This window comes from Mustelus asterias, chromosome 33, assembly GCF_964213995.1.
Source record: "Mustelus asterias chromosome 33, sMusAst1.hap1.1, whole genome shotgun sequence".
Lineage (NCBI taxonomy): Eukaryota > Metazoa > Chordata > Chondrichthyes > Carcharhiniformes > Triakidae > Mustelus > Mustelus asterias.
In genome coordinates, this window is record NC_135833.1 from 1,406,078 (window position 1) to 1,431,322 (window position 25,245).

The following is a 25,245-nucleotide window of genomic DNA, read 5'->3' on the forward strand; positions in this document are numbered from 1 at the left end:
AAGGAACACCTTAATGGAGGAGAGGTTGAGAGAGAGAATTTTGTGCAAACATATGGATAAGGAACAGGAATAGGCCTCTCGGCCCCTTGCGCCTGCTCCACTATTCAGTAAGATCATAGAATCATAGAAACCCTACAGGGCAGGAAGAGGCCATTCGGCCCATCGAGTCTGCACCGACCACAATCCCACCCAGGCTCTACCCCCATATCTCTACATATTCTACCCACTAATACCTCGAACCCACACATCTCAGGACACTAAGGGGCAATTTTAGCATGGCCAATCAACCTAACCCGCACATCTTTGGACTGTGGGAGGAAACCGGAGCACCCGGAGGAAACCCACGCAGACACGAGGAGAATGTGCAAACTCCACACAGACAGTGACCCAAGCTGGGAATCGAACCCAGGTCCCTGGCGCTGTGAAGCAGCAGTGCTAACCACTGTGCTACCGTGCCGCCCTTTATCATGGCTGATTTGACTGTAACCTCCTGCACTCTTTTCCCCCCCCTTTCACCCCCTTGTTTAAAGAATCTTTATTTACCTCTTGCTTAAGAAGATTCAAAGACTCTGCTTCCACTGCCTTTTGAGAAAGTTCCAAAGACTCGCTACCCTCAGAGAGAGAAATTCTCCTCTCCCCTGTCCGACATGGGGAGCCCCTATCTTTGAGCACAGACACACCGAGCTCTAGTTGTTGCTGCATGCTTGCCTTCATTGGCAAGCACAAGAGTCGGCAAATCGTGTTGCAGCTATATAAAACCTTGGTTGGGCTGCATTTGGAGTATTATGGGCGGCACGGTAGCACAGTGGGTTAGCACTGCTGCTTCACAGCTCCAGGGTCCTGGGTTCGATTCCCGGCTTGGGCCACGGTCTGTGTGGAGTTTGCACATTCTCCTCGTGTCTGCATGGGTTTCCTCCGGGTGCTCCGGTTTCCTCCCACAGTCCAAAGATGTGCGGGTTAGGTGGATTGACCATGCTAAAAATTGCCCCTTAGTGTCCGTAGGTTAGAGGGATTAGCGGGTAAATATGTAGGGATATGGTGTAGGTGGGAATGTGGTCGGTGCAGACTCGATGGGCCGAATGGCCTCTTTCTGCACTGTAGGGTTTCTATGATTTCTATGATTGCATGCCACACTACCAGAAGGACGTGGAAGCTTTGGAGAGAGTGCAAAGCAGGTTCACCAGGATGTTGCCTGGTCTCGAGGGTGTTGGCTATGGGGAGAGGTTGGATAAACTGGGATTGTTTTCACTGGAAAGACGGAGGCTGAGGGGGAGACCTGGTCTACAGAATGATGAGAGGCACCGACAGGGTGGATAGTCAGAGGCTTTTTCCCCAGGGTGGGAGTGTCAATTTCACGGGGGGGGGGGGGCACAGGTTCAAGGTGAGAGGGGCAAGGTTTAAGGGAGATGTGCGGGGGAAGTTTTTCACGCAGAGAGTGGTGGGTGCCTGGAACGCGCTGCCAGAGGAGGTGGTGGAAGCAGGCACATTAGCAACATTTAAGAGGCATCGGGATGGGTACAAGAATAGGGAGGGAATAGAGGGATACGGACCGAGTAAGGGAAGAAGAGTTTTTTTTAGTTTAGTTAGGGGATCATGATCCGCACAGGTTGGAGGGTCGAAGGGCCTGTTTCTGTGCTGTGATTTTATTTGACCTGTGTGCAGCTAGATTGGTGTTTCTTGACGCCTCACCCACCACCTTGTGCTGATTTTTGTGCCACGTGTGTCATTTCTAAGCTCGAGGGCGAACGCGGCGAGAATGCAACCTTGAGGCGAGAGGCCCAGGGCCTGACGGAGGCGCGGAACAATCTGGAGAAGGCGCAGCAGAGGCTGTGCCACGAGGTTCAGGTAAAGGAGGCTCTGGTGTGCAGCCTGGAGGGACAGCTGCTGGCTACGAGGAAACAGATCGACGGCCTGGAGCAAGAATTAAAGAGGTACCGTCTCAGGCGTGCGCCTGCTCGTTTGCTGTACTTGGGGTGCCGTCAGTGAATCAATTATTGGATAAGATGGGGCTAAGCAGGGGGTGGGAAGGGGGCCTGAATGTGTGAATCTGGACCATGTGAATGTTGGCCCTTTACACAGCGTGCAACCATCTGCGGTATTATTTTAATGTGGAGATGCCGGCGTTGGACTGGGGTAAACACAGTAAGAAGTTTAACAACACCAGGTTAAAGTCCAACAGGTTTATTTGGTAGCAAAAGCCACACAAGCTTTCGGAGCTGCAAGCCCCTTCTTCAGGTGAGTGGGAATTCTGTTCACAAACAGAGCATATAAAGACACAGACTCAATTTACATGAATAATGGTTGGAATGCGAATACCTACAACTAATCAAGTCTTTAAGAAACAAAACAACGTGAGTGGAGAGAGCATCAAGACAGGCGAAAAAGATGTGTATTGTCTCCAGACAAGACAGCCAGTGAAACTCTGTGGGGGTTACAAATAGTGTGCCATGAACCCAATATCCCGGTTGAGGCCGTCCTTGTGTGTGCGGAACTTGGCTATCAGTTTCTGCTCAGCGACTCTGCGCCGTCGTGTGTCGCGAAGGCCGCCTTGGAGAACGCTTACCCGAATATCAGAGGCCGAATGCCCGTGACCGCTGAAGTGCTCCCCAACAGGAAGAGAACAGTCTTGCCTGGTGATTGTCGAGTGGTGTTCATTCATCCGTTGTCGCAGCGTCTGCATAGTTTCCCCAATGTACCATGCCTCGGGACATCCTTTCTTGCAGCGTATCAGGTAGACAACGTTGGCCGAGTTGCAAGAGTATGTACCGTGTACCTGGTGGATGGTGTTCTCACGTGAGATGATGGCATCTGTGTAGATGATCCGGCACGTCTTGCAGAGGTTGCTGTGATGAATGAACACCGCTCGACAATCGCCAGGCAAGACTGTTCTCTTCCTGTTGGGGAGCACTTCAGCGGTCACGGGCATTCGGCCTCTGATATTCGGGTAAGCGTTCTCCAAGGCGGCCTTCGCGACACACGACGGCGCAGAGTCGCTGAGCAGAAACTGATAGCCAAGTTCCGCACACACGAGGACGGCCTCAACCGGGATATTGGGTTCATGTCACACTATTTGTAACCCCCACAGTTGCCTAGAACTGCAGAGTTTCACTGGCTGTCTTGTCTGGAGACAATACACATCTTTTTAGCCTGTCTTGATGCTCTCTCCACTCCCATTGTTTTATTTCTTAAAGACTTGATTAGTTGTAAGTATTCGCATTCCAACCATTATTCATGTAAATTGAGTTTGTGTCTTTATAAGCTCTGTTTGTGAACAGAATTCCCACTCACCTGAAGAAGGGGCTTGCAGCTCCGAAAGCTTGTGTGGCTTTTGCTACCAAATAAACCTGTTGGACTTTAACCTGGTATTGTTAAACTTCTTACTGTATTATTTTAACACAGCAGTGAATCAACGATTGAGGTGAGTGGATATGGAGTGTGCATAATGATTTGCAATTTGTTATCTGGGGCTCAGCTGCTATGTTGTTGATTTGTAATTGTTCTGATGAAAAGTTGGTGACACAAGATCATTTTTATCAGGGATGCGATACTGAATATCATCCCGACCTTCGATCGATCTCTGTTACAATTTATCTTGCCTTTCCTCCTGCTGCTGTGACTGGTGCTGCCTCTTGTGCAGTTTTTGCTTTTGTTCTATCTAATCTCCAAGTGATTGCGGGGCTCGTACGTCCCCACTTAACCCGTTCACTGCCAGGGCTGCAGAAACTGTAGGGCTCCTCGCCTCCCTCAGCCCCTCCTTCCTGCTGCAACCTTACAGGCTTTTTAAGTTCATTTTATTCGTGTCACAAGCAGGCTTTACATTAACACTGCAATGGAGTTACTGTGAAAATCCCCTAGTCGCCCACACTCCGGCGCCTGTTCGGGTTACACTGAGGGAGAATTTCGCACCTAACACGGTGGCACAGTGGTCAGCACTGCTGCTTCACAGCTCCAGGGACCCGGGTTCGATTCCCGGCTCGGGTCACTGTCTGTGTGGAGTTTGCACATTCTCTTCGTGTCTGCGTGGGTTTCCTCCGGGTGCTCCGGTCTCCTCCCACAGTCCAAAGATGTGCGGGTTAGGTTGATTGGCCGTGCTAAAAATTGTCCCTTAGTGTCCTGAGATGCGTAGATTAGAGGGATTAGTGGGTAAATATGTAGGGATGTGGGGGTAGGGCCTGGGTGGGATTGTGGTCGGTACAGACTCGATGGGCCGAATGGCCTCTTTCTGTGCTGTAGTGTTTCTATGATTTCTATTCTATGATCTATGAACCAGCATGTCTTTCGGACTGTGGGTGGAAACCGGAGCACCCGGAGGAAACCCACCCAGACACTGGGAGAACGTGCAGACTCCGTACCGACAGTGACCCAAGCCGGGAATCGAACCCAGGTCCCTGGCGCAGTGAGGCAGCAGTGCTAACCCACTGTGCTGCCCAACCCTGGGGGTTGGTGTCCATACGACCTAGAGGCAGAAGTAGGCCATTCGGCCGATGAATTGCAGAGCAGACTCCAATGAGACCATGGCTGCTCTGATATAATCCTCAATCTCACTTTCCCGCTTTATCCACACAACTCTTGGCACAGTGGGCAGCACGGTGGCACAGTGGGTTAGCACTGTTGCCTCACAGCGCCAGGGACCTGGGTTCGATTCCCGGCTTGGGTCACTGTCTGTGCGGAGTCTGCACGCTCTGCGTGGGTTTCCTCCGGGTGCTCCGGTTTCCTCCCACACTCCAAAGATGTGCGGGTTAGGTTGATTGGCCATATTCAATTGCCCCTTAGTGTCAGGGGGATTAGCAGGGTAAATAGATGGGGTTGAAGGGATAGGGCCTGGTGGGATTGTCGATGGGCCAAATAGCCTCCTGCATTGTAGGGATCCTACGGTTATTGATTTTTACTGATTAAAAATTTGTTTATTCAGCCTTGAAACATACTTAACCCAGTCTCTGCGATAAAGAATTCCACACATTCACTATCTTCTGAGAGAAGAAATGTCTCCTCATCTCTGTCTTAAACACCTGATCAATTTCCTTTCTTTCCTTCATCTCTTGCTCTATCAAACCTCGGCGGTGTGCCCTTCTACTTTACTCCTTCATCTCGGTCTCTCGATAATAGCAATTTTAAGGTTCTTTTTTTTTTAAAGAAAGAAAAGGGCTTCCTAATACAAAGTAAAACTGTGGAATAATTTCAGGCTGGAAGCTGAGCTTGAACGGAGTCAAAGAGCGTCAACACCGGCAGAATGCCAGCTCCACCTTACCCCGGCTAAGATCTATCCTGTGTATGCCACCCTCAGCAGCGCCAATGAGGGTAAGTTTTATAGCTGCAGACTAGTGAGCCTGGTTCATAGGTTCATAGGATATAGAAACAGAATGAGGCCATTCGGCCCATCGAGTCCGCTCCGCCATTCGATCATGTGCCTCATCCCCATTCTCCTGCCTCCTTCCCGTAACCCTTCAACTCCATTCCCAAATAAAAATCTGTCTAACTCCTCCTTAAATGTACTCACTGTTCCAGCTCCCACCACACTTTGGGGGAGCGAATTCCACAGATTCACAACCCTTTGGGAGAAGTAGTTTCTCCTCCAACTCTGTTTTAAATTTGCTGCCCCTTATCCTGAGACTATGACCTCTCGTCCTAGAATGCCCCACAAGAGGAAGCATCCGCTCCGCGTCTACTTGATCCAGACCTTTTATCATCTTGTGTACCTCAATTTGACCTCCCCTCATTCTTCTAAATTCCAGAGAGTGTCGGCCTAAACTGTTCAATCTCTCTTCACACGACAAACCCCTCATCTCTGGAATCAATCCAGTGAACCTCCTCTGAACTGCCTCCAATGTCACTCCAGCTTTCCTCAAATAAGGGGACCAAAACTGTGCGCAATACTCCAGGTGCGGCCTCACCAATGCCTTGTACAGTCGCAACAATACTTCCTTACCTTTTTATATTCTATTCCTTTAGCTCTAAATGCCAATAACGGTTGGAGCAATCTTTCTTTAAGGTTCTGTTTTGGTCTTGAGACATCAGGTCACCTGATTTGTAGTTCACACGCCAGCGCATCAACTTTCCGGAGGCAATCAGATGATTGTAAGAAGCAAGGGTTTCAGAACGGAGGGCAAAGTGCTCTGTTCGCCATCCAGAAATTGTGCTTCAATCTTGACCTCGGAAGGTATTACTGCGCAAATGTGGCCTGGTCCCTGGAGCCAAAGCCCTCTGTGTTGTTTCTCCGAAACTGCTGACCAGTGCCAATTCTAAGGGCCTGCCCACCTGAGACGAGAATAATGCTCACCATCGCCTCTTATCATAGAATCCCGACAGTGCAGAAGGAGGCCGTTCGGCCCATCAAGTCTGCACCGACCACAACCCGACCCAGGTCCTATTTCCATAGGGTTATGGTTACCCTAGCTAGTCCCCCTGACACTAAGGGGCAATTTAGCGTGGCCAATCCACCTAACCTGCACATCTTTGGACTGTGGGAGGAAACCGGAGCACCCGGAGGAAACCCACGCAGACACAGGGGGAGAACGTGCAGACTTCACACAGACAGTGACCTGAGGCCAAAATCGAAGCCAGGGTGAGAGGCAGCAGTGCTAACCCACTGTGCCACCCGTGCTGTCCTTGTAGGATTTTGTTCTTCCAGGAGAAGAAGAAGATGATCGTTCGCACAGTTGCAATGGGATTCAGATTCCTTTTCAAGCCCTGGCTTAGCTAAAAACATCAAATGAGTTGTAACTCTAACTCTGTAAAGCCCTCGGTGCAGTTTTCCCCCATACCCAATTTTGTCTTTATTCAGTCCCCATAGGCACCAGATAAACTAATACCAAGGTTGTCTTTAGGCCCACAGGTAAGGGGTGCTGCGTGCTCCTTCACAGCTTCACCGATATGTATGCTGAGGGGTTAAATTCCCCATCTGGGGGACATTACAGAGATGGAGGGGGTTGTACGGCCGGAGGAGGTTACAGAAATAGGGAGGGTTGTAGGGCCTGGAGGATGTTACAGAGATAGGGAGGGGGATATAGGGGCTGGAGGAGGTTACAGAGATAGGGAGGGGGCGTAGGGGGCTGGAGGAGGTTACAGAGATAGGGAGGGGGTGTAGGGGCTGGAGGGAGTTGCGGAGATAGGGAGGGGGTGTAGGGGCTGGAGGGAGTTGCGGAGATAGGGAGGGGGTGTAGGGGCTGGAGGAGGTTACAGAGATGGGGAGAGGAGGTGTAGGGGCTGGAGGAGGTTACAGAGATAGGGAGGGGGTGTAGGGGCTGGAGGAGGTTACAGAGATAGGGAGGGGGTGTAGGGGCTGGAGGGAGTTGCGGAGATAGGGAGGGGGTGTAGGGGCTGTAGGAGGTTACAGAGATGGGGAGAGGGGGTGTAGGGGCTGGAGGAGGTTACAGAGATGGGGAGAGGAGGTGTAGGGGCTGGAGGAGGTTACAGAGATAGGGAGGGGGTGTAGGGGGCTGGAGGTGGTTACAGAGATAGGGAGGGGGTGTAGGGGGCTGGAGGTGGTTACAGAGATAGGGAGGGGGTGTAGGGGCTGGAGGAGGTTACAGAGATAGGGAGGGGGGGTATAGGGACTGGAGGATGTTACAGAGATAGGGGTGTAGGGGACTGGAGGATGTTACAGAGATAGGGGTGTAGGGGACTGGAGGATGTTACAGAGATAGGGGTGTAGGGGACTGGAGGATGTTACAGAGATAGGGAAGGGTGATGCCATGAAGGGCTTTCAAAGCCAGCAGAAGAATTTCAAAATCAGGGCAGTACAGGACATACGAGCAATGTAGGGTTAGTGAGCACGGGGGTAATTTCTACATCTTGGGTTAAGTATGAGGTGAAGTGGTTTACGATGGTGAGGACCAGAAGTTTAAAACCCTGGAGAGGCCATGAGGCCATCGGTAGAGGAAGACTGCTATCATGTTCAGCTTTTGCCTGGCGATGATGGGGAGGGAAGGCCCTCTTGCCTCCTTGCCAACCTCCAGTTCCCCCCTCCGTGTCAATGATCCAATTCAAAATCCGTGCTCCATCTCGGCAACCTTTGACCTGCTGTCTTGGTGCGCGGGCAACAAAAAAACAGACCCTGACAAAATGGGTTAAAGAAAATTAGACCCTGGCTTCTCGCTGTACCTTTGTCCGACGCACTGGCTGCTGGGAGCTGCGGCACGTGGTGCGTCAACCAGGATATGGAGCACTGTAGGCGATGCCTGGAATACTCGGCAGGCCTGGCAGCACCTACGGAGAAAGAAGCAGCGTTGATGTTTCGGAGACGGTGTTGGGTTTCCTTTATTAAGATGCCATTTTGATTTGTTTTCTGGGAGGCCAGCATGTTGCCGAGGTACTTCTCGGTGTTTGCGTTGCTAAATCGGCGCTCTCACCTCCAACGGCAGGCTCACAGGCCCGTGAGAACCTGGCTGTTGGAGTTTGCTGTTGGAGTTGGAGAGCTGGACTTACCAGCGTGAATGTCAGGCTCACAGACTCGGGGTGCCCAGGAGCTGTTCTGAAATGCAGCTGCAGTGATACCAAAAGCAACTGTGAAACCTTTCTGATCAGTAAAAGGGAGGAGGATTTGAAGCTTGTCACCCAGCGATAGAATCCCTACAGTACAGAAGGAGGCCATTCAGCCCACCGAGTCTGCACCGGCCACAATCCCACCCAGACCCCATTCCCATAAGCCCCATGCATTTACCCTAACTAGTCCCCCTGACATGAAGGGGCAATTTAGCATGGCCAGTCCAACTAACCTGCACATCTTTGGACACTAAGGGGCAATTTAGCATGGCCAATCCATCTAACCTGCACATCTTCGGACTGTGGGAGGAAACCGGAGCACCCGGAGGAAACCCACGCAGACACGGGGGGAGAACGTGCAGACTCCGCACAGACAGTGACCCAAGGCCGGGAATCGAACCTGGGTCCCTGGCACTGTGAGGCAGCAGTGCGAACCACCGTGCCACCCATAGTTGCAGCAGAGGGGTCATTTGGCCCATCTTGTCCTTGCCATCCCAGGGCCCCCTTCAATCCTCCCACCCATAGCATAGAACATAGAACAGTACAGCACAGAACAGGCCCTTCGGCCCACGATGTTGTGCCGAGCTTTGTCTGAAACCCAGATCAAGCTATTTCCTCCCTATCATCCCGAAGTACTCCATGTGCCTATCCAATAGCTTCTTAAATGTTCCTAAAGTGTCCGACTCCACTATCCCTGCAGGCAGTCCATTCCACACCCCAACCACTCTCTGAGTAAAAAAAACCTACCTCGGACATCCTTCCTATATCTCCCACCATGAACCCTATAGTTATGCCCCCTAGTTACCGCTCCACACACCCCAGGAATTCGCCCATTCACCCACAGCTGCGGGTTTTTATAGAAAAACCCACTGGGAATTGCGAGTCATCCTGGAGTCAGTAGCAATTGAACATTTCCCATCTGCTTCGCCGTGAGCGAGGCTCGAACTTGCGCATGGAAACCCCTTTGGATTTCAAGTCCAACGCCTTAACCGCTCGGCCAAAGCAGCTGCAGCTCAAAGACACTAATCTGGATTTGTCTTCCGATTGGGTTTGTAAAAAAAATTATTCGTTCGCTGTCGGGACCCGGGCGCTGCCGGCCCTTGTTTGAAGATGGTGGGTTGTTGTCTTATCGAACCGCTGAAGCCCGTGTGGCGAACGTTATTCTCGCTGTGCCTTCGGGTAGGGAGTCCTTGCGGTTTTGCCCCGGCGACAGCGGGCTGGTGCTCACCATGCTATTGTGGCCCTCGTCCGACCGTGCGCTGGAGATTGTGAGGGTCTCGTGTTCCCGAAATACCAACACACGTTGTAATGTTTGCTATTCCGTTTTTTTTATACATACATAGCGTCGAAATGGGACGAACTGCACGAAAAATACAACCGAGAGGCAGAGGAGAAGAGGAGGCTCACCTGTGAAGTGAAAGCTCTGAAGCTGCAGGTCGGTGTGACCTGGAGGTCGGGTGGCACCATAACGTAGCATTGGGTTCTTGTGTCACTTTCGGGGTGGTGATGCATTTTTAGGAGGTGTTTATAAATTCTTCAAAGACTATTTCCTCCGGTGGATGGAGCTATTACAAGGGGGCATAACTATAGGGTTCGTGGTGGGAGATACAGGAAGGATATCAGAGGTAGGTTCTTTACGCAGAGAGTGGTTGGGGTGTGGAATGGACTGCCTGCAGTGATAGTGGAGTCAGACACTTTAGGAACATTTAAGCGGTTATTGGATAGGCACATGGAGCACACCAGGATGATAGGGAGTGGGCTAGCTTGATCTTGGTTTCAGATAAAGCTCGGCACAACATCGTGGGCCGAAGGGCCTGTTCTGTGCTGTACTGTTCTATGTTCTACCCCCCACCATGTCCAGTTTCATTCAGTACCCCCCTGTACCGAGAAAGCAGGCCAGAAATTGCAGATGTTTCTAAACCAGGGCGGCACGGTGGCACAGTGGGTTAGCATTGCTGCCTCAAACGATTCCCGAATTGGGTCACTGTCTGTGTGGAGTTTGCATGTTCTCCCCGTGTCTGCATGGGTTTCCGCCAGTAGCGTAGAATACTTACAGTACAGAAGAAGGCCCATTCGGCCCATCGAGCCTGCACCGACAACAGTCCCACCCGTCCCCATAACCCCATATATTTACCCCGCTCATCCTCCTAACGTACGCATCTTGGGATACCAAGGGGCAATTTAGCACGGCCAATCCACCTAACCAGCACATCTTTGGACTGTGGGAGAAAACTTGAGTACCTGGAGGAAATGCAGACATGCAGGGGGGAGAACATGCAGACTCCGCACAGACAGTGACCCAAGCCAGGAATTGAACCAAGGTCTCTGGCGCTGTGAGGCAGCAGCGCTAACCACTGTGCCACCATGCCGCCCCACAGTCCGAAAGACGTGCTGGTTAGGGTGCATTGGCCGTGCTAAATTCTTCCTCAGTGTAACCCGAACAGGCGCCGGAGTGTGGCGACTAGGGGATTTTCACAGTAACTTCATCACAGTGTTGATATAAGCCTTACTTGTGACACTAAACTTCCCTTCCCTACTGCAGGTTCCCGAGCAAGGCCTTGGGACCTGTTAACAGTTCTCTTACAGTTAGGTCCCCATGGTCTCCAGATTTCAGGCTCGACCGTCTGGAACCCTCCTCCCCATTGCCTAGCCAGCCTCTCTCTGCCTTTAGTCGCCTCCTTCATCATCAGATTTGATATTGGCCAAACCTCCTCATTCTCAGTCCCTTCTCTGAGAAGCACCTTGCATTGTGCTATCACGTTGAAGCCTTTACGTTAATCCAAGATACATCTGAGTGGTTTATTTACCTCCCAGTGTAACTAGCGAAGAAGTTTCCACGTGATTTTTCTGGTCCAGAGTTTCTCCTCTTCTGTAATAAGATGATTAGAATTGCCAGTTAGTGTCTGTTGTATCGGTATGCTGTGGTACAGATTCCCACGGTCAGTGGATGTAACGCAGAGTGGACTAACCCAGCAGAAAATGGATTCATTTTTAAAGTCGTCATTGTCAGTTGCCGGTGTACGGGTGGCACAGTGGGTTAGCACTGCTGCCTCACCGCGTCAGGGACCCAGGTTTGATTCCCAGCTTGGGTCACTGTCTGTGCGGAGTCTGCACGTTCTCCCTGCCGTGTCTGTGGGTTTCCTCCGGGTGCTCCGGTTTCCTCCCACGGTTGAAAGATGTGCGGGTTAGGTGGATTGGCCGTACTAAATTGCCCCTTCGTGTCAGGGGGATTAGCAGGATAAATATGTGGGGTTATGGGGATAGGGCCTGGGTGGGATTGTTGTTGGTGCAGACTCGATGGGCCGAATGGCGGCCTCCTTCTGCACTGTAGGGATTCTATGAGATGGTTGTTCATTGAATGTTCTTCGGCCCAAGGTTCAACAGTTGCAATTCAGCAGCAACAGGAGCCACAGGGAAAGTGCTCCGCAGCACATTCGAGCCTCCACACTCTCGTGGCAGCCAGAGAAATCGCCCACTCGTGTGCCCGAGAGTCCCGTCGGGCGAGGGCCACCCTCCTCCGTATTTCCGTGGGAGCAGCCCAGGACCCCTCCGTACTGTAATCCCAAAAGCCCGCAGCAGAGCGGCAACAAGACCAGCAGCCCTGGATCGGAGTCTGGGAACGGCCAACTCAGTCAGCTGGAGGAGCCCGGGAATGCGCAACTGCAGGAGTTGAGGAAAGAAAACCAAGGTAAGAGTGTTGCTCTGCCGTCCATTCGCTTACTAGTGGTGTACCGCAAGGATCTCAGTTACTAGTGGTGTACCGCAAGGATCTCAGTTACTAGTGGTGTACCGCAAGGATCTCAGTTACTAGTGGTGTACCGCAAGGATCTCAGTTACTAGTGGTGTACCGCAAGGATCTCAGTTACTAGTGGTGTACCGCAAGGATCTCAGTTACTAGTGGTGTACCGCAAGGATCTCAGTTACTAGTGGTGTACCGCAAGGATCTCAGTTACTAGTGGTGTACCGCAAGGATCTCAGTTACTAGTGGTGTACCGCAAGGATCTCAGTTACTAGTGGTGTACCGCAAGGATCTCAGTTACTAGTGGTGTACCGCAAGGATCTCAGTTACTAGTGGTGTACCGCAAGGATCTGTTTTGGGGCCACTGCTGTTTGTCATTTTTATTAATGATCTGGCTGAGGGCGTGGAAGGATGGATTAGTAAATTTGCGGATGACACTAAAGTCGGTGGAGTTGTAGACAGTGCGGAGGGAAGTGGCAGGTTACAGAGGGACATAGATAAGCTGCAGAGCTGGGCTGAGAGGTGGCAAATGGAGTTTAATGCGGAAAAATGTGAGGTGATTCACTTTGGAAGGAGTAACAGGAATACAGAGTACTGGGCTAATGGTAAGATTCTTGGTAGTGTGGATGAACAGAGGGATCTGGGTGTCTATGTGCATAGATCCCTGAAAGTTGGCACCCAGGTTGATAGGGTTGTTAAGAAGGCGTACGGTGTGTTAGCTTTTATTGGCAGAGGGATTGAGTTTCGGAGCCAGGAGGTCATGCTGCAACTGTACAAAACTCTGGTGCGGCCGCATTTGGAGTATTGCGTATAGTTCTGGTCGCCGCATTATAGGAAAGATGTGGAAGTGTTGGAGAGGGTGCAGAGGAGATTTACCAGGATGTTGCCTGGTATGGTGGGAAAATCGTATGAGGAAAGGCTGAGGGGCTTGAGGTTGTTTTTGTTAGAGAGAAGGTGGTTAAGAGGTGACTTAATAGAGGCATACAAGATGATCAGAGGATTAGAGAGGGTGGATAGTGAGAGCCTTTTTCCTCGGATGGTGATGGCTAACATGAGGGGACATAGCTTTAAATTGAGGGGTGAGAGATATAGGACAGATGTTAGAGGTAGGTTCTTTACTCGGAGAGTAGTAAGGGCGTGGAATGCCCTGCCTGCAGCAGTGGTGGACTCGTCAACGTTGAGAGCGTTCAAGTGGTTATTGGATAAACATATGGATGTTATTGGAATAGTGTAGATTAGAGGGGCTTTAGATTGGTTCCACTGGTCGGCGCAACATCGAGGGCCGAAGGGCCTGTACTGCGCTGTAATGTTCTACGTTCTATGTCCTCCAATGTCCTCATTATCCCGCAGATTCTGCCCACGTTCCTGCTCGGACAGTCTGGTGGCATGCTTACTCGAGGCTCCTAGATTGTAGAAATTTGGCATCTAAAAAAGCTCAGCTCAGTAGTTTAAAAACAGAAAATTCTGGAAAACACTCGACAGGCCAGGCAGCATATGTAAGAAGTCTCACAACACCAGGTTTAAAGTCCAACAGGTTTATTTGGTAGCACGAGCTTTCGGAGCGCTGCTCCTTCATCAGGTGAGCGAAAGCTCCTGCTACCAAATAAACCTGTTGGACTTTAACCTGGTGTTGTGAGACTTCTTACTGTGCCCACCCCAGTCCAACACCGGCATCTCCGCATCAAGGCAGCATATGTAGAGAGGAAGCGGGTTAACACTGACAGTGCAATGACCTTTCCTGAAGAAGTGGTGGCACAGTGGGTTAGCACTGCTGCCTCACAGCGCCAGGGACCCGGGTTCGATTCCAGCCTTGGGTCACTGTCTGCGCGGAGTCTGCACGTTCTCCCCCCGTGTCTGCGTGGGTTTCCTCTGGGTGCTCCAGTTGCCTCCCACACTCCAAAGATGTGCAGGTTAGGTGGATTGGCCATGTTAAATTGCCCCCTTAGGGATTAGCGGTGTAAAGACATGGGGTTACAGGAATAGGGCCAGGCAGGGATTGTTGTCGGTGCGGACTTGATGGGCCGAATGGCCTCCTTCTGCACTGTAGGGATTCTATGGTGCGATGAGCATGATGTTGTGATGAAAATGCAGGAGTAATAGTGGTTATTGGGACAATCATCCAAAAGGCATTCGATAAAGAGCCAGTGCAGGTCAACAGGTCAAGGGTTCAGGGTGTTGGGCGTAACATAGAAGATTAGTTAACGGGCAGTAAGCAAAGATTAGGCATAAATGGGGTATTTTCAAGTTTGTGTCTTTGACTAGCCAAGCACGACAAGGATAACTCCTGGGGCCTTGGCTATTTACAATATATATTAATGACTTGGACAAAGAGACTGGGATTAATGGGCGGCATGGTAGCACAGTGGTTAGCACTGCTGCTTCACAGCTCCAGGGACCTGGGTTCGATTCCTGGCTCGGGTCACTGTCTGTGTGGAGTTTGCACATTCTCCTCGTGTCTGCGTGGGTTTCCTCCTGGTGCTCCGGTTTCCTCCCACAGTCCAAAGATGTGCGGGTTAGGTTGATTGGCCAGGTTAAAAATTGCCCCTTAGAGTCCTGGGATGCGTAGGTTAGAGGGATTAGTGGGTAAATATGTGGGGGTAGGGCCTGGGTGGGACTGTGGTCGGTGCAGACTCGATGAGCCGAATGGCCTCCTTCTGCACTGTAGGGTTTCTATGATTTCTATGATAATATATGTCCTATGTTCTATATATCTTGGTTTCGGAAAAGGTTCGGCACAACATCGTGGGCCGAAGGGCCTGTACTGTGCTGTGCTGTTCTATGTTCTAATATATCTAAGTTCACTGATGATACAAAACTAGGTGGAAATTTAAGCTTTAGGGAGGTCACCAAGGCTGCAAAGAGATATAGCAGGTTAAGTAGCACAGTGGCACAAAGTAAAGTTAAAGTTTATTTATTATTGTCACAAGTAGGCTGACATTAACACTGCAATGAAGTTACTGTGAAAATCCCCTAGTCGCCACACTCCGGCGCCTGTCCCGGTACACTGAAGGAGAATTTAGCATGGCCGATCCACCTAACGTGCACATCTTTGCACTGTGGGAGGAAACCGGAGCACCCGGAGGAAAACCCACGCAGACACGGGGGAGAACGTGCAGACTCCCCGCAGACAGTGACCCAAGCCAGGAATCTAACCTGGGTCCCTGGCGCTGAGAGGCAGCAGTGCTAACCACCATCTTGGAGTGGCACAGTGGGTTAGCACTGCTGCCTCACAGCGCAGGGTCCCGGGTTCGATTCCCGGCTTGGGTCACTGTCTGTGTGGAGTCTGCACGTTCTCCCCCCGTGTCTGCGTGGGTTTCCTCCGGGTGCTCCGGTTTCCTCCCACACTCCAAAGGTGTGTGGGTTAGGTGGAATGGCCGTGCTAAATTGACCCTTAGTGTCAGGGGGACTAGCTAGGGTAAATGCACGGGGTTGTGGGGTTAGGGCCTGGGTGGGATTGTGGTCGGTGCAGACTCGATGGGCTGAATGGCCTCCTTCTGCACTGGAGGGATTCTATGAAGTGATTGAGTAACGAGATAGCAGGTGGAGTATAATGTGAGCAGGTGTGAGGTTTATTCACTTTGGTCGTAAGAGTAGAAGCCAGTTTTTTGTCAGAAGGTGTGAAACTTACAAAATGTCGATGTTGAGAGCGACTTGGGTCTTGCAAGGAACACAATGTTATTGTCCAGGTACGCAAGCAAGTAGGAAGGCAAATGGAATGCTGCCCTTCGAAAGGGGATTGGAAATGAGGAATACAGAAGCCTTGCTACAATTGTACCGGGCTTTGGCGGGACCACATCTGGAATACTGCGTGCAGTTCTACTCTCTACGTTCAAGAAAGGATATACTTGCATTGGAAGCAGCACAGGGAAGGTTGACTAGATTGGTTCCTAGGGTGAGAGGGTTGGCCTGTGATGAGAGGCTTTGTGAATTGACCTTATTCTCTCTCTGGGAGAAGAATGAGAGATTCTGAAGGGGCTTGACAGGGCAGATATTGAGAGGATGTCGCCCCTCATCCGGGGGACGCTAGAACAAGGGCACAGTCTTGGGGTAAGAGGCCGAGGTATCATTTGGCACTGAGATGAGGAGAGATTGGTTCACTCGGGGTGGTGAATCTTTGCAATTCTCTGCCCCCAGTGGGTACTCCACCGCTGAATATATTTCAGGCTGGGATAGACTGATTTTTGCTCACTGAGGGAATTGAGGGATATGGGGAGCAGGCGGCAAAGTGGAGTTGAAATTCAAAGTATTGAATGGTGGAGCGGTCTCAGCGGGCTGTGTGGTTGTCTGCTGCTCCTGTCTGTGGTCTTGTGAAGTTTAACTTAATTATTATTGGAATATGCAATATCGCAGGTTCCAGATGATGCAGCACGTCCCTTGCTGTTTTGCAGTGTGAAAGGTCTTGGGGAAGGGGTTGGCCTAGTGGTATTGTCACCAGACTATTATTCCAGAAACTCAGCTAATGTTCTGGGTAACCTGGGTTCGCCACGGCAGGTGGTGGAATTTGAATTCAATAAAAAAAATGTCTGGAATTAAGAATCGACTGATGACCCATTGTCGAATGTCGGAAAAACCCATCTGGTTCACTAATGTCCCTTTAAGGAAGGAAATCTGCCGTCCTTACTTGGTCTGGCCTACATGTGACTCCAGAGCCACAGCAATAACTCTTAACTTGGGCAACAAGGAATAGTTTTTCCGACAATCGACAATGGTTTCACGGTCATCAGTAGGTTCTTAATTCCAGATATTTTTTATTGAATTCAAATTCCGCCATGGCGGGATTCGAACCCGGGTCCCCCAGAACATTAGCTGAGTTTCTGGATGAATAGTCTAGCGATAATACCACTAGGCCATTGCCTCCCCCATTTGAGAGGCATCTGGATGGGTACATGAATAGGAAGGGCATAGAGGGATAGGAACTGAGTAAGGGCAGCAGGATTTCCTTTAGTTTAGTTAGGTCATCATGATCGGCACAGGCTTGGAGGGCCTCGGGGCCTGTTCCTGTGCCCCCCCCCCCCCCCATTAATCCAGAAACCCAGCTAGTGTTCTGGGGATCCGGGTTCGAATCCCGCCACGGCAGATGGTGGAATTTGAATTCAATAAAAAAAAATATCTGGAATTAAGAATCTACTGATGACCCATTGTCGGAAAAACCCATCTGGTTCACTAATGTCCTTTAGGGAAGGAAACAAAGATGAGTGGGAAAGCGAATTGCGTGGAGGATGCGGAAAGTCTGCAGAGAGATTTGGATAGGCTAAGTGAGTGGGCGAGGATCTGGCAGATGGAGTATAACGTTGACAAGTGTGAGGTTATCCACTTTGGAAGGAATAGTAGTAAAATGGACTATTATTTAAATGGTGAAAAATTACAACATGCTTCTGTGCAGAGGGACCTGGGGGTCCTTGTGCATGAATCGCAAAAACTCAGTTTGCAGGTGCAGCAGGTGATCAAGAAGGCAAATGGAATGTTGGCCTTTATCGCGAAGGGGATGGAGTATAAAAGCAGGGAGGTCTTGCTGCAATTGTACAAGGCACTGGTGAGGCCGCAACTAGAGTACTGTGTGCAGTTTTGGTCCCCTTATTTGCGGAAGGATATATTGGCCTTGGAGGGAGTACAGAGAAGGTTCACCAGGTTGATACCGGAGATGAGGGGATTAGTTTGAGGAGAGATTGAGTAGATTGGGCCTGTACTCGTTGGAGTTTAGAAGGCTGAGGGGAGATCTTATAGAGACATATAGATAATGAAGGGGTGAGACAGGGTAGAGGCAGAGAGATTCTTTCCACTTAGAAAGGAAACAAGAACTAGAGGACACAGCCTCAAAATAAGGGGGAGTCAGTTTAAAACAGAGTTGAGGAGGAACAACTTCTCTCAGAGGGGAGTGAATCTCTGGAATTCTCTGCCCATTGAAGCAGTGGAGGCTACCTCGTTAAATATGTTTAAGTCACAGGTAGATAGATTCCTGATCAATAAGGGAATTAAGGGTTATGGGGAACGGGCAGGTAAGTGGAACTGAACCCACTATCGGATCAGCCATGATCTTATCGAATGGTGGGGCAGGCTCGAGGGGCTAGATGGCCTACTCCTGCTCCTATTTCTTATGTTCTTAAATTCTGCCGTCGTTACCCGGTCTGGCCTACATGTGACTCCAGAACCACAGCAATGTGGTTGACTCTCAACCGTCCTCAGGCAACTAGGGATGAGCAATAAATGCTGGCCCAGCCAGTGACGCCCATGTCCCACGAATGAATACAAAAAAATGTAAATATTTTTTGTCTTTTCTCTGTTGCAGTGCTGCAGAGTACAATGTCGGAGCTGGAGGTTTGGGTGCAATCGCAAGAGAAAGAGATTAAAAATCACCTGAACAAGTTGCAGGAAGTACAGTCGCACCTGGAGAGATCTAAAGCAGAGCTGGCAACGAAAGAGCAAGCTCTGAGCCAGTGCAGGGATCACCTAATGAAAGCCACCATGCAGCAGGAGCAGACCAGCAGCAAGGTTGGACATCCCTTGGCAGTGGAGTTCTACTTAACCCCATGCATTGCCCTGAGGGGAATTTCACAGTAACTTCATTGCAGTGTTAATGTAAGCTTTGTGACTCATGAACAAACTTTGGGGACAGCACGGTGGCGCAGTGGGTTAGCACTGTTGCCTCACAGCACCGGGGAGCCGGGTTCGATTCCCAGCTTTGGGTCACTGTCTGTGTGGAGTTAGCTCATTCTCCCCCCCCGTGTCTGCGTGGGTTTCCTCCCACAGTCTGAAAGACGTGCTGGTTCGGGTGGATTGGCCACGCTAAATTCTCCCTCAGTGTAACCCGAACAGGCGCCGGAGTGTGGCGACTAGGGGATTTTCACAGTAACTTCATTGCAGTGTTAATGTAAGCCTTGTGACTAATAAATAAATTTTGGGGGCGGCATGGTGGCACAGTGGGTTAGCACTGCTGCCTCTCAGCGCTTGGTACCTGGGTTCGATTCCCGGCTTGGGTCACTGTCTGAGCGGAGTTTGCACGTTCTCCGCATGTCTGCGTGGGTTTCCTCCGGGTGCTCCGGTTTCCTCCCACAGTCCGAAAGACGTGCTGGTTAGGTGCTAAATTCTCCCTCCGTGTAACCCGAACAGGTGCCGGAGTGTGGGCGACGAGGGGATTTTCACAGTAACTTCATTGCAGTGTTAATGTAAGCCTTACTTGTGACTAATAAATTAACTTTTAACTTTTACTTTACTTTGACCTCTGAGCACAAAGCTGAGTATAACGGTCAGGAGGGCCTGTGTGAATGAGTGATTTGCAGAATTAGATACTGAGCTTTAGTCTCTGGGGCCTAGATTCAAAACCAATTTATATTCAATGGGATGAAAGTTTTCCCTGCCCACCTTCTCCATTTGTTGCTGCAGGAATTCATTACAAAGGGTGCTTGGTGCAGGCTCGTTGGAGTTGCTGCTGAACGTGGAGCCACACGTGGAGCCATTGGAGTGTCCGTCAGTTTGAACTGAGTGGGCAGTCTTGCTGGAGGAAGCCACAGGAATAGAATCCTACAGTGCAGAAGGAGGCCATTCGACCCATCGAGTCTGCACCGACCACAATCCCACCCAGGCCCTATCCCCGTAACCCTACTTAACCTGCACATCTTTGGACACTCGGGGGGGCAATTTAGCATGGCCAATCCACCTGACCTGCACATCTTTGGACACTAAGGGGCAGTTTAGTGCGGCCAATCCACCTAACCTGCACATCTTTGGACACTAAGGGACAATTTAGCATGGCCAATCCACCTAACCCGCACATCTTTGGATACTAAGGGACAATTTAATATGGCCAATCCACCTGACCTGCACATCTTTGGACACTAAGGGGCAGTTTAGTGCGGCCAATCCACCTAACCTGCACATCTTTGGACACTAAGGGACAATTTAGCATGGCCAATCCACCTAACCTGCACATCTTTGGACACTAAGGGGCAGTTTAGTGCGGCCAATCCACCTAACCTGCACATCTTTGGACACTAAGGGACAATTTAGCATGGCCAATCCACCTAACCTGCACATCTTTGGACACTAAGGGGCAGTTTAGTGCGGCCAATCCACCTAACCTGCACATCTTTGGACACTAAGGGACAATTTAGCATGGCCAATCCACCTAACCTGCACATCTTTGGACACTAAGGGACAATTTAGCATGGCCAATCCACCTAACCTGCACGTCTTTGGACACTAAGGGACAATTTAGCATGGCCAATCCACCTAACCTGCACATCTTTGGACACTAAGGGACAATTTAGCATGGCCAATCCACCTAACCTGCACATCTTTGGACACTAAGGGACAATTTAGCATGGCCAATCCACCTAACCTGCACATCTTTGGACACTAAGGGACAATTTAGCATGGCCAATCCACCTAACCCGCACATCTTTCGGACTGTGGGAGGGAAACCGGAGCACCCGGAGGAAACCCACGCAGACACGGGGGGGAAAACGTGCAGACTCCACACAGACAGTGACCCGAGGCTGGGAATCAAACCCGGATCCCTGACACAGTGAGGCAGCGGCGCTAACCCACCGTGCCGGCCCAAACCCTTGAATGTGTTCAATGCTGAGTTAGACACAGATTTTTGATCCAGAAAGAAATCAGTGGTTATGGGGTTGGGGGTGGGGGCAGACAGGAAGGTAGAGTTGAGATCATTGTTGTAAGGTTTCGGAGGGTAGATCTTATTAAGGTATTCGTGTGCTTGGTTATGTTATAAAGGGGAGGGTGACTCCTCCTCTGAGAACTAACACCAAACACCCAAAGAGGAGTACTTCGCATTATAATCTGCAAAAGGTCTGTGCGGCGTGGTGTGACCTGCTCTTCAGCAACCCCTAGTGGTTAAATACAAAATAAATCCCTGACACACACTCTAAAATCAACACGTTGGTGATTCATTTTTCTTTCTTCTTGCCAGTGTGCAATTCTGGAGCAGAAGTTGAAGCAGGTTTCCGAGGACCTGAGCTGCCAAAGACAGAACGCTGAAAGTGTTCGACGCCAGATGGAGCAAAAGTCTAAGGACAAGGAGAAAGAACACCAGCAGGTTAGAATAAGCACAGCCACTTGCACCAACGCGTTATCTTAATCTTTCAGTCGCTGACCACTTCGCGCTCTTGCAGTGCACTGCAGTTGCCTCCACCTCACAAACTCTTCAGTTTGTGAAGGGGTGGGGGGCAGTGGCGTAGTGACATTGCCACTGGACTAGGAATCCAGGAGACCCAGGGAAACACTCTGGGGGACCTGGGTTCGAATCCCGCCACGGCGGATGGCGGAATTTGAATTCAGTTTTTTTAGAAAAAAAATCTGGAATTAAGAATCCACTGATGACCCACCCATTGTCGATTGTCGGAAAAACCCATCTGGTTCAGAGAAAGAGAAACCCTACAGTACAGAAAGAGGCCATTCGGCCCATCGTGTCTGCACCGACCACAATCCCACCCAGGCCCTACCCCCATATCTTACCCACTAATCCCTCTAATCTACGCATCCCAGGACTCTAAGGGGCAATTTTTTTTTTAACCTGGCCAATCAACCTAACCCGCACATCTTTGGACTGTGGGAGGAAACCGGAGCACCCGGAGGAAACCCACGCAGACACGAGGAGAATGTGCAAGCTCCACACAGACAGTGACCCGAGCCGGGAATCGAACCCAGGCCCCTGGAGCTGTGAAGCAGCAGTGCTAACCCACTGCGCTACCGTGCCGCCCCATAAATCAAATATTTTTTTATTGAATCCAAATTCCACCATCTGCCGTGGCGGGATTCGAACCCGGGTCCCCCCAGAACATTAGCTGAGTTTCTGGATTAATAGTCTAGCGATAATACCACTAGGCCATCGCCTTCCCCAATGTCACCTTCCCCACCTTCACTAATGTCCTTTTAGGGAAGGAAATCTGCCGTCCTTACCCGGTCTGGCAGAACCCTCAAGAGTATTGATAGGCAAAGGGATCTGTGCGTACAGGTACACAGGTCACTGAAAGTGGCAACGCAGGTGGAGAAGGTTGTCAAGAAGGCATACGGCATGCTTGCCTTCATCGGCCGGGGCATTGAGTTTAAAAATTGGCAAGTCATGTTGCAGCTTTATAGAACCTTAGGCCACACTTGGAATATAGTGTTCAATTTTGGTCGCCACACTACCAGAAGGATGTGGAGGCTTTGGAGAGGGTATGGAAAAGATTTACCAGGATGTTGCCTGGTATGGAGGGCATTAGCTATAAGGAGAGGTTGGAGAAACTTGGTTTGTTCTCACTGGAACGACAGAGGTTGAGGGGGCGACCTGATAGAAGTCTACAAGATTATGAGGGGCATGGACAGAGTGGATAGTCAGAAGCTTTTTCCCCAGCGTGGAAGAGTCAATTACTAGGGGGCATAGGTTTAAGGTGCGAGGGGCAAGGTTTAAAGGAGATGTACGAGGCATGTTTTTTACACAGAGGGTGGTGGGTGCCTGGAACTCGCTGCCGGGGGAGATAGTGGAAGTGGATACAATAGTGACTTTTAAGGGGCATCTGGACAAATGCATGAATAGAGGGATACGGTCGCCGGAAGGGTACGGGGTTTTAGTTCAGTCGGGGCAGGACGGTCGGTGCAGGCTTGAAGGGCCTGTTCCTGTGCTGTAATTTTCTTTGCTGTGGCTCTGGAGTCACATTTACAATCTGGTTGACTCTCAAATGCCCTCAGAGATGGGCAATAAGTGCTGGCCCAGCCTGCGATGTCCACATCCCATGTACAAATTTTGAAAAAGAATTTGTACATCAATATCCAATTTCTTTGAGCCGAGAGCCAGCACTGCGTCACACTCTTCACCGATTCCACTTGGGTGATTGGAGGAGGTAAATGGGGTTCCGAGTTGGAGTCAAGATGACGCATCCTGCGCTGCAATACGGTCCCTCTGGCACCCACAGTGCTCCGTTATCTCTCGCTGTTCCTGTGGAAACCAGGACTGAGAGTAGCAGTGGGCACTGCCTGGCGCTGTTAAGCAAAGATTCCCAGATTTGTAATTTCCAGCACTGCGTGGGGGTGGCTGGGAGTGGGAGTCCCGGCTGATTTATAAAAAAAAATATTATTTGCCTTTTTCCCCCCCCCCCGCTTCCTAATCCTTACTGAGTGCATTTCGAATGCCCGGCTGATCTTCAGGCTGAAATTGGGTTTTTCCACAACAGAACGGACTCTGGTACGTGGCCTGTGGGGAAGTATGTGCTGGACTGCTTTCTGAGGCGTCTTTTATCAATGCTGACAGCTTGTCTTCGCGGGTGACAAGAATCCAGGAGGCTAGCGTTTGCTTCTCGTAATACGGTGCACCCATGCATCACACCCTTTTTTAAAATTCTTTTTTAAAAATTCATTCATGGGACACGGGCGTCGCTGGCTGGGCCAACATTTATTGCCCATCCCTAGTTGCCCGAGGCCAGTTGAGAGTCAACCACATTGCTGTGGATCTGGAGCCACATGTAGGCCAGACCAGGGTAAGGACGGCAGATTTCCTTCCCTAAAGGACATTAATGATGATGATGTGGAGATGCCGGCGTTGGACTGGGGTGGGCACAGTAAGTCGTTTAAAGTCCAGCAGGTTTATTTGGTATCACGATCCCAAATAAACCTGTTGGACTGTAACCCGGTGTTGTGAGACTACTTACTGTGGACATTAGTGAACCAGATGGGTTTTTCCTGACAATGGGTCATCAGTAGATTCTTATTTCCAGATATTTCTTATTGAATTCACATTCCACCAGCTGCCGTGGCGGGATTCGAAACCGGGTTCCCCAGAACATTAGCTGAGTTTCTGCATTAATAGTCTAGTGATAATATCACCAGGCCATCGCCTCCCCAGTTCTATTATTCAGCGTTAATGACAGCTAACTGGTGAGTGACCAATTAAAAGTGTTTTGTGATATCTCTCCCCCCCCCTCACCCCACATTACAGGAGCTGTCAGAGCAGCAACGTGCGTACCGTAACCTCGAGCATCAGTGCAAACAGGAGAAAAACCAACTCAACCAAGAGATCCAGAAGCTGAAGAGTGAGCACCTGGCTTTACAATCTACAATCGATAAGGTAAGAGGACAAAGAAAATTACAGCACAGGAACAGGCCCTTCGGCCCCTCCAAGCCTGCACCGACCATGCTGCCCGACTTAACTAAAACCTCCAACTCTTCCAGGGACCATATCCCTCCGTTCCCATCCTATTCATGTATTTGTCCAGGCACCTCTTAAAAGTCACTATCGGGCAGCATGGTGGCACAGTGACCCGGGTTTGTTTCCCGACTTGGGTCACTGTCTGTGCGGAATCTGCAGGTTCTCCCTGTGTCTGCGTGGGTTTCCTCCGGTTTCCTCCCACAGTCCAAAGATGTGCAGGTTAGGTGGATTGGCCATGCTCAATTGCCCCTTAGTGACAGCGGGGGGGCTAGCTAGGGTAAATGCAGGGGGTTGTGGGGAAATGGCCTGGGTGGGATTGTGGTCAGTGCAGACTCGATGGACCACATGGCTTCCTGCACTGTAGGATTCTATGTATCTGCTTCCACGACCTCCCCAGCAGTGAGTTCCAGACACCCACTAACCTCTGTGTAAAAAAAAAAGACTTGCCTTGTACATCTCCTTTAAACCTTGCCCCTCACTCCTTAATTGCCCCCTATTAATTGACTCTTCCACCCTGGGAAAAAGCGTCTGACTATCCACTCTGTCCATGCCTCTCATAATCTTGTAGACTTCTATCAGGTCGCCCCTCAACCTCCGTCACTCCAGTGAGAACAAACCAAGTTTCTCCAACCTCTCCTCATCGCTAAGTTAAAAATTTATTTATTGGTCACAAGTAGGCTTACATTAACACTACAATGAAGTTACTGTGCAATTCCCCTAGTTGCCACACTCCGGCGCCTGTTCGGGTCAATGCACCCTAACCAGCACGTCTTTCAAACTGTGGGAGGAAACTGGAGCACCCGGAGGAAACCCACGCAGACACGGGGAGAGCGTGCAAACTCCACACAGACAGTGACCCAAGCCAGGAATCAAACCCGGATCCCTG

The 25,245-nt window shown here is 50.4% G+C and overlaps 1 protein-coding gene across 3 annotated transcripts in view; it reads left to right on the plus strand.

Moving 5' to 3' along the window:
• Positions 1 to 25,245, plus strand: part of LOC144481792 (uncharacterized) — a 76,563-nt gene that overhangs the window by 24,709 nt on the left and 26,609 nt on the right. For all 3 annotated transcript variants that reach the window (XM_078200928.1, XM_078200927.1, XM_078200929.1), the window contains 7 exons: positions 1,735 to 1,931; positions 5,183 to 5,298; positions 9,825 to 9,916; positions 11,857 to 12,169; positions 18,507 to 18,709; positions 21,147 to 21,272; positions 24,150 to 24,278. In XM_078200928.1, the coding sequence (XP_078057054.1) occupies positions 1,735 to 1,931; positions 5,183 to 5,298; positions 9,825 to 9,916; positions 11,857 to 12,169; positions 18,507 to 18,709; positions 21,147 to 21,272; positions 24,150 to 24,278 (1,176 nt within the window). The remainder of the gene's footprint in view (positions 1 to 1,734; positions 1,932 to 5,182; positions 5,299 to 9,824; positions 9,917 to 11,856; positions 12,170 to 18,506; positions 18,710 to 21,146; positions 21,273 to 24,149; positions 24,279 to 25,245) is intronic.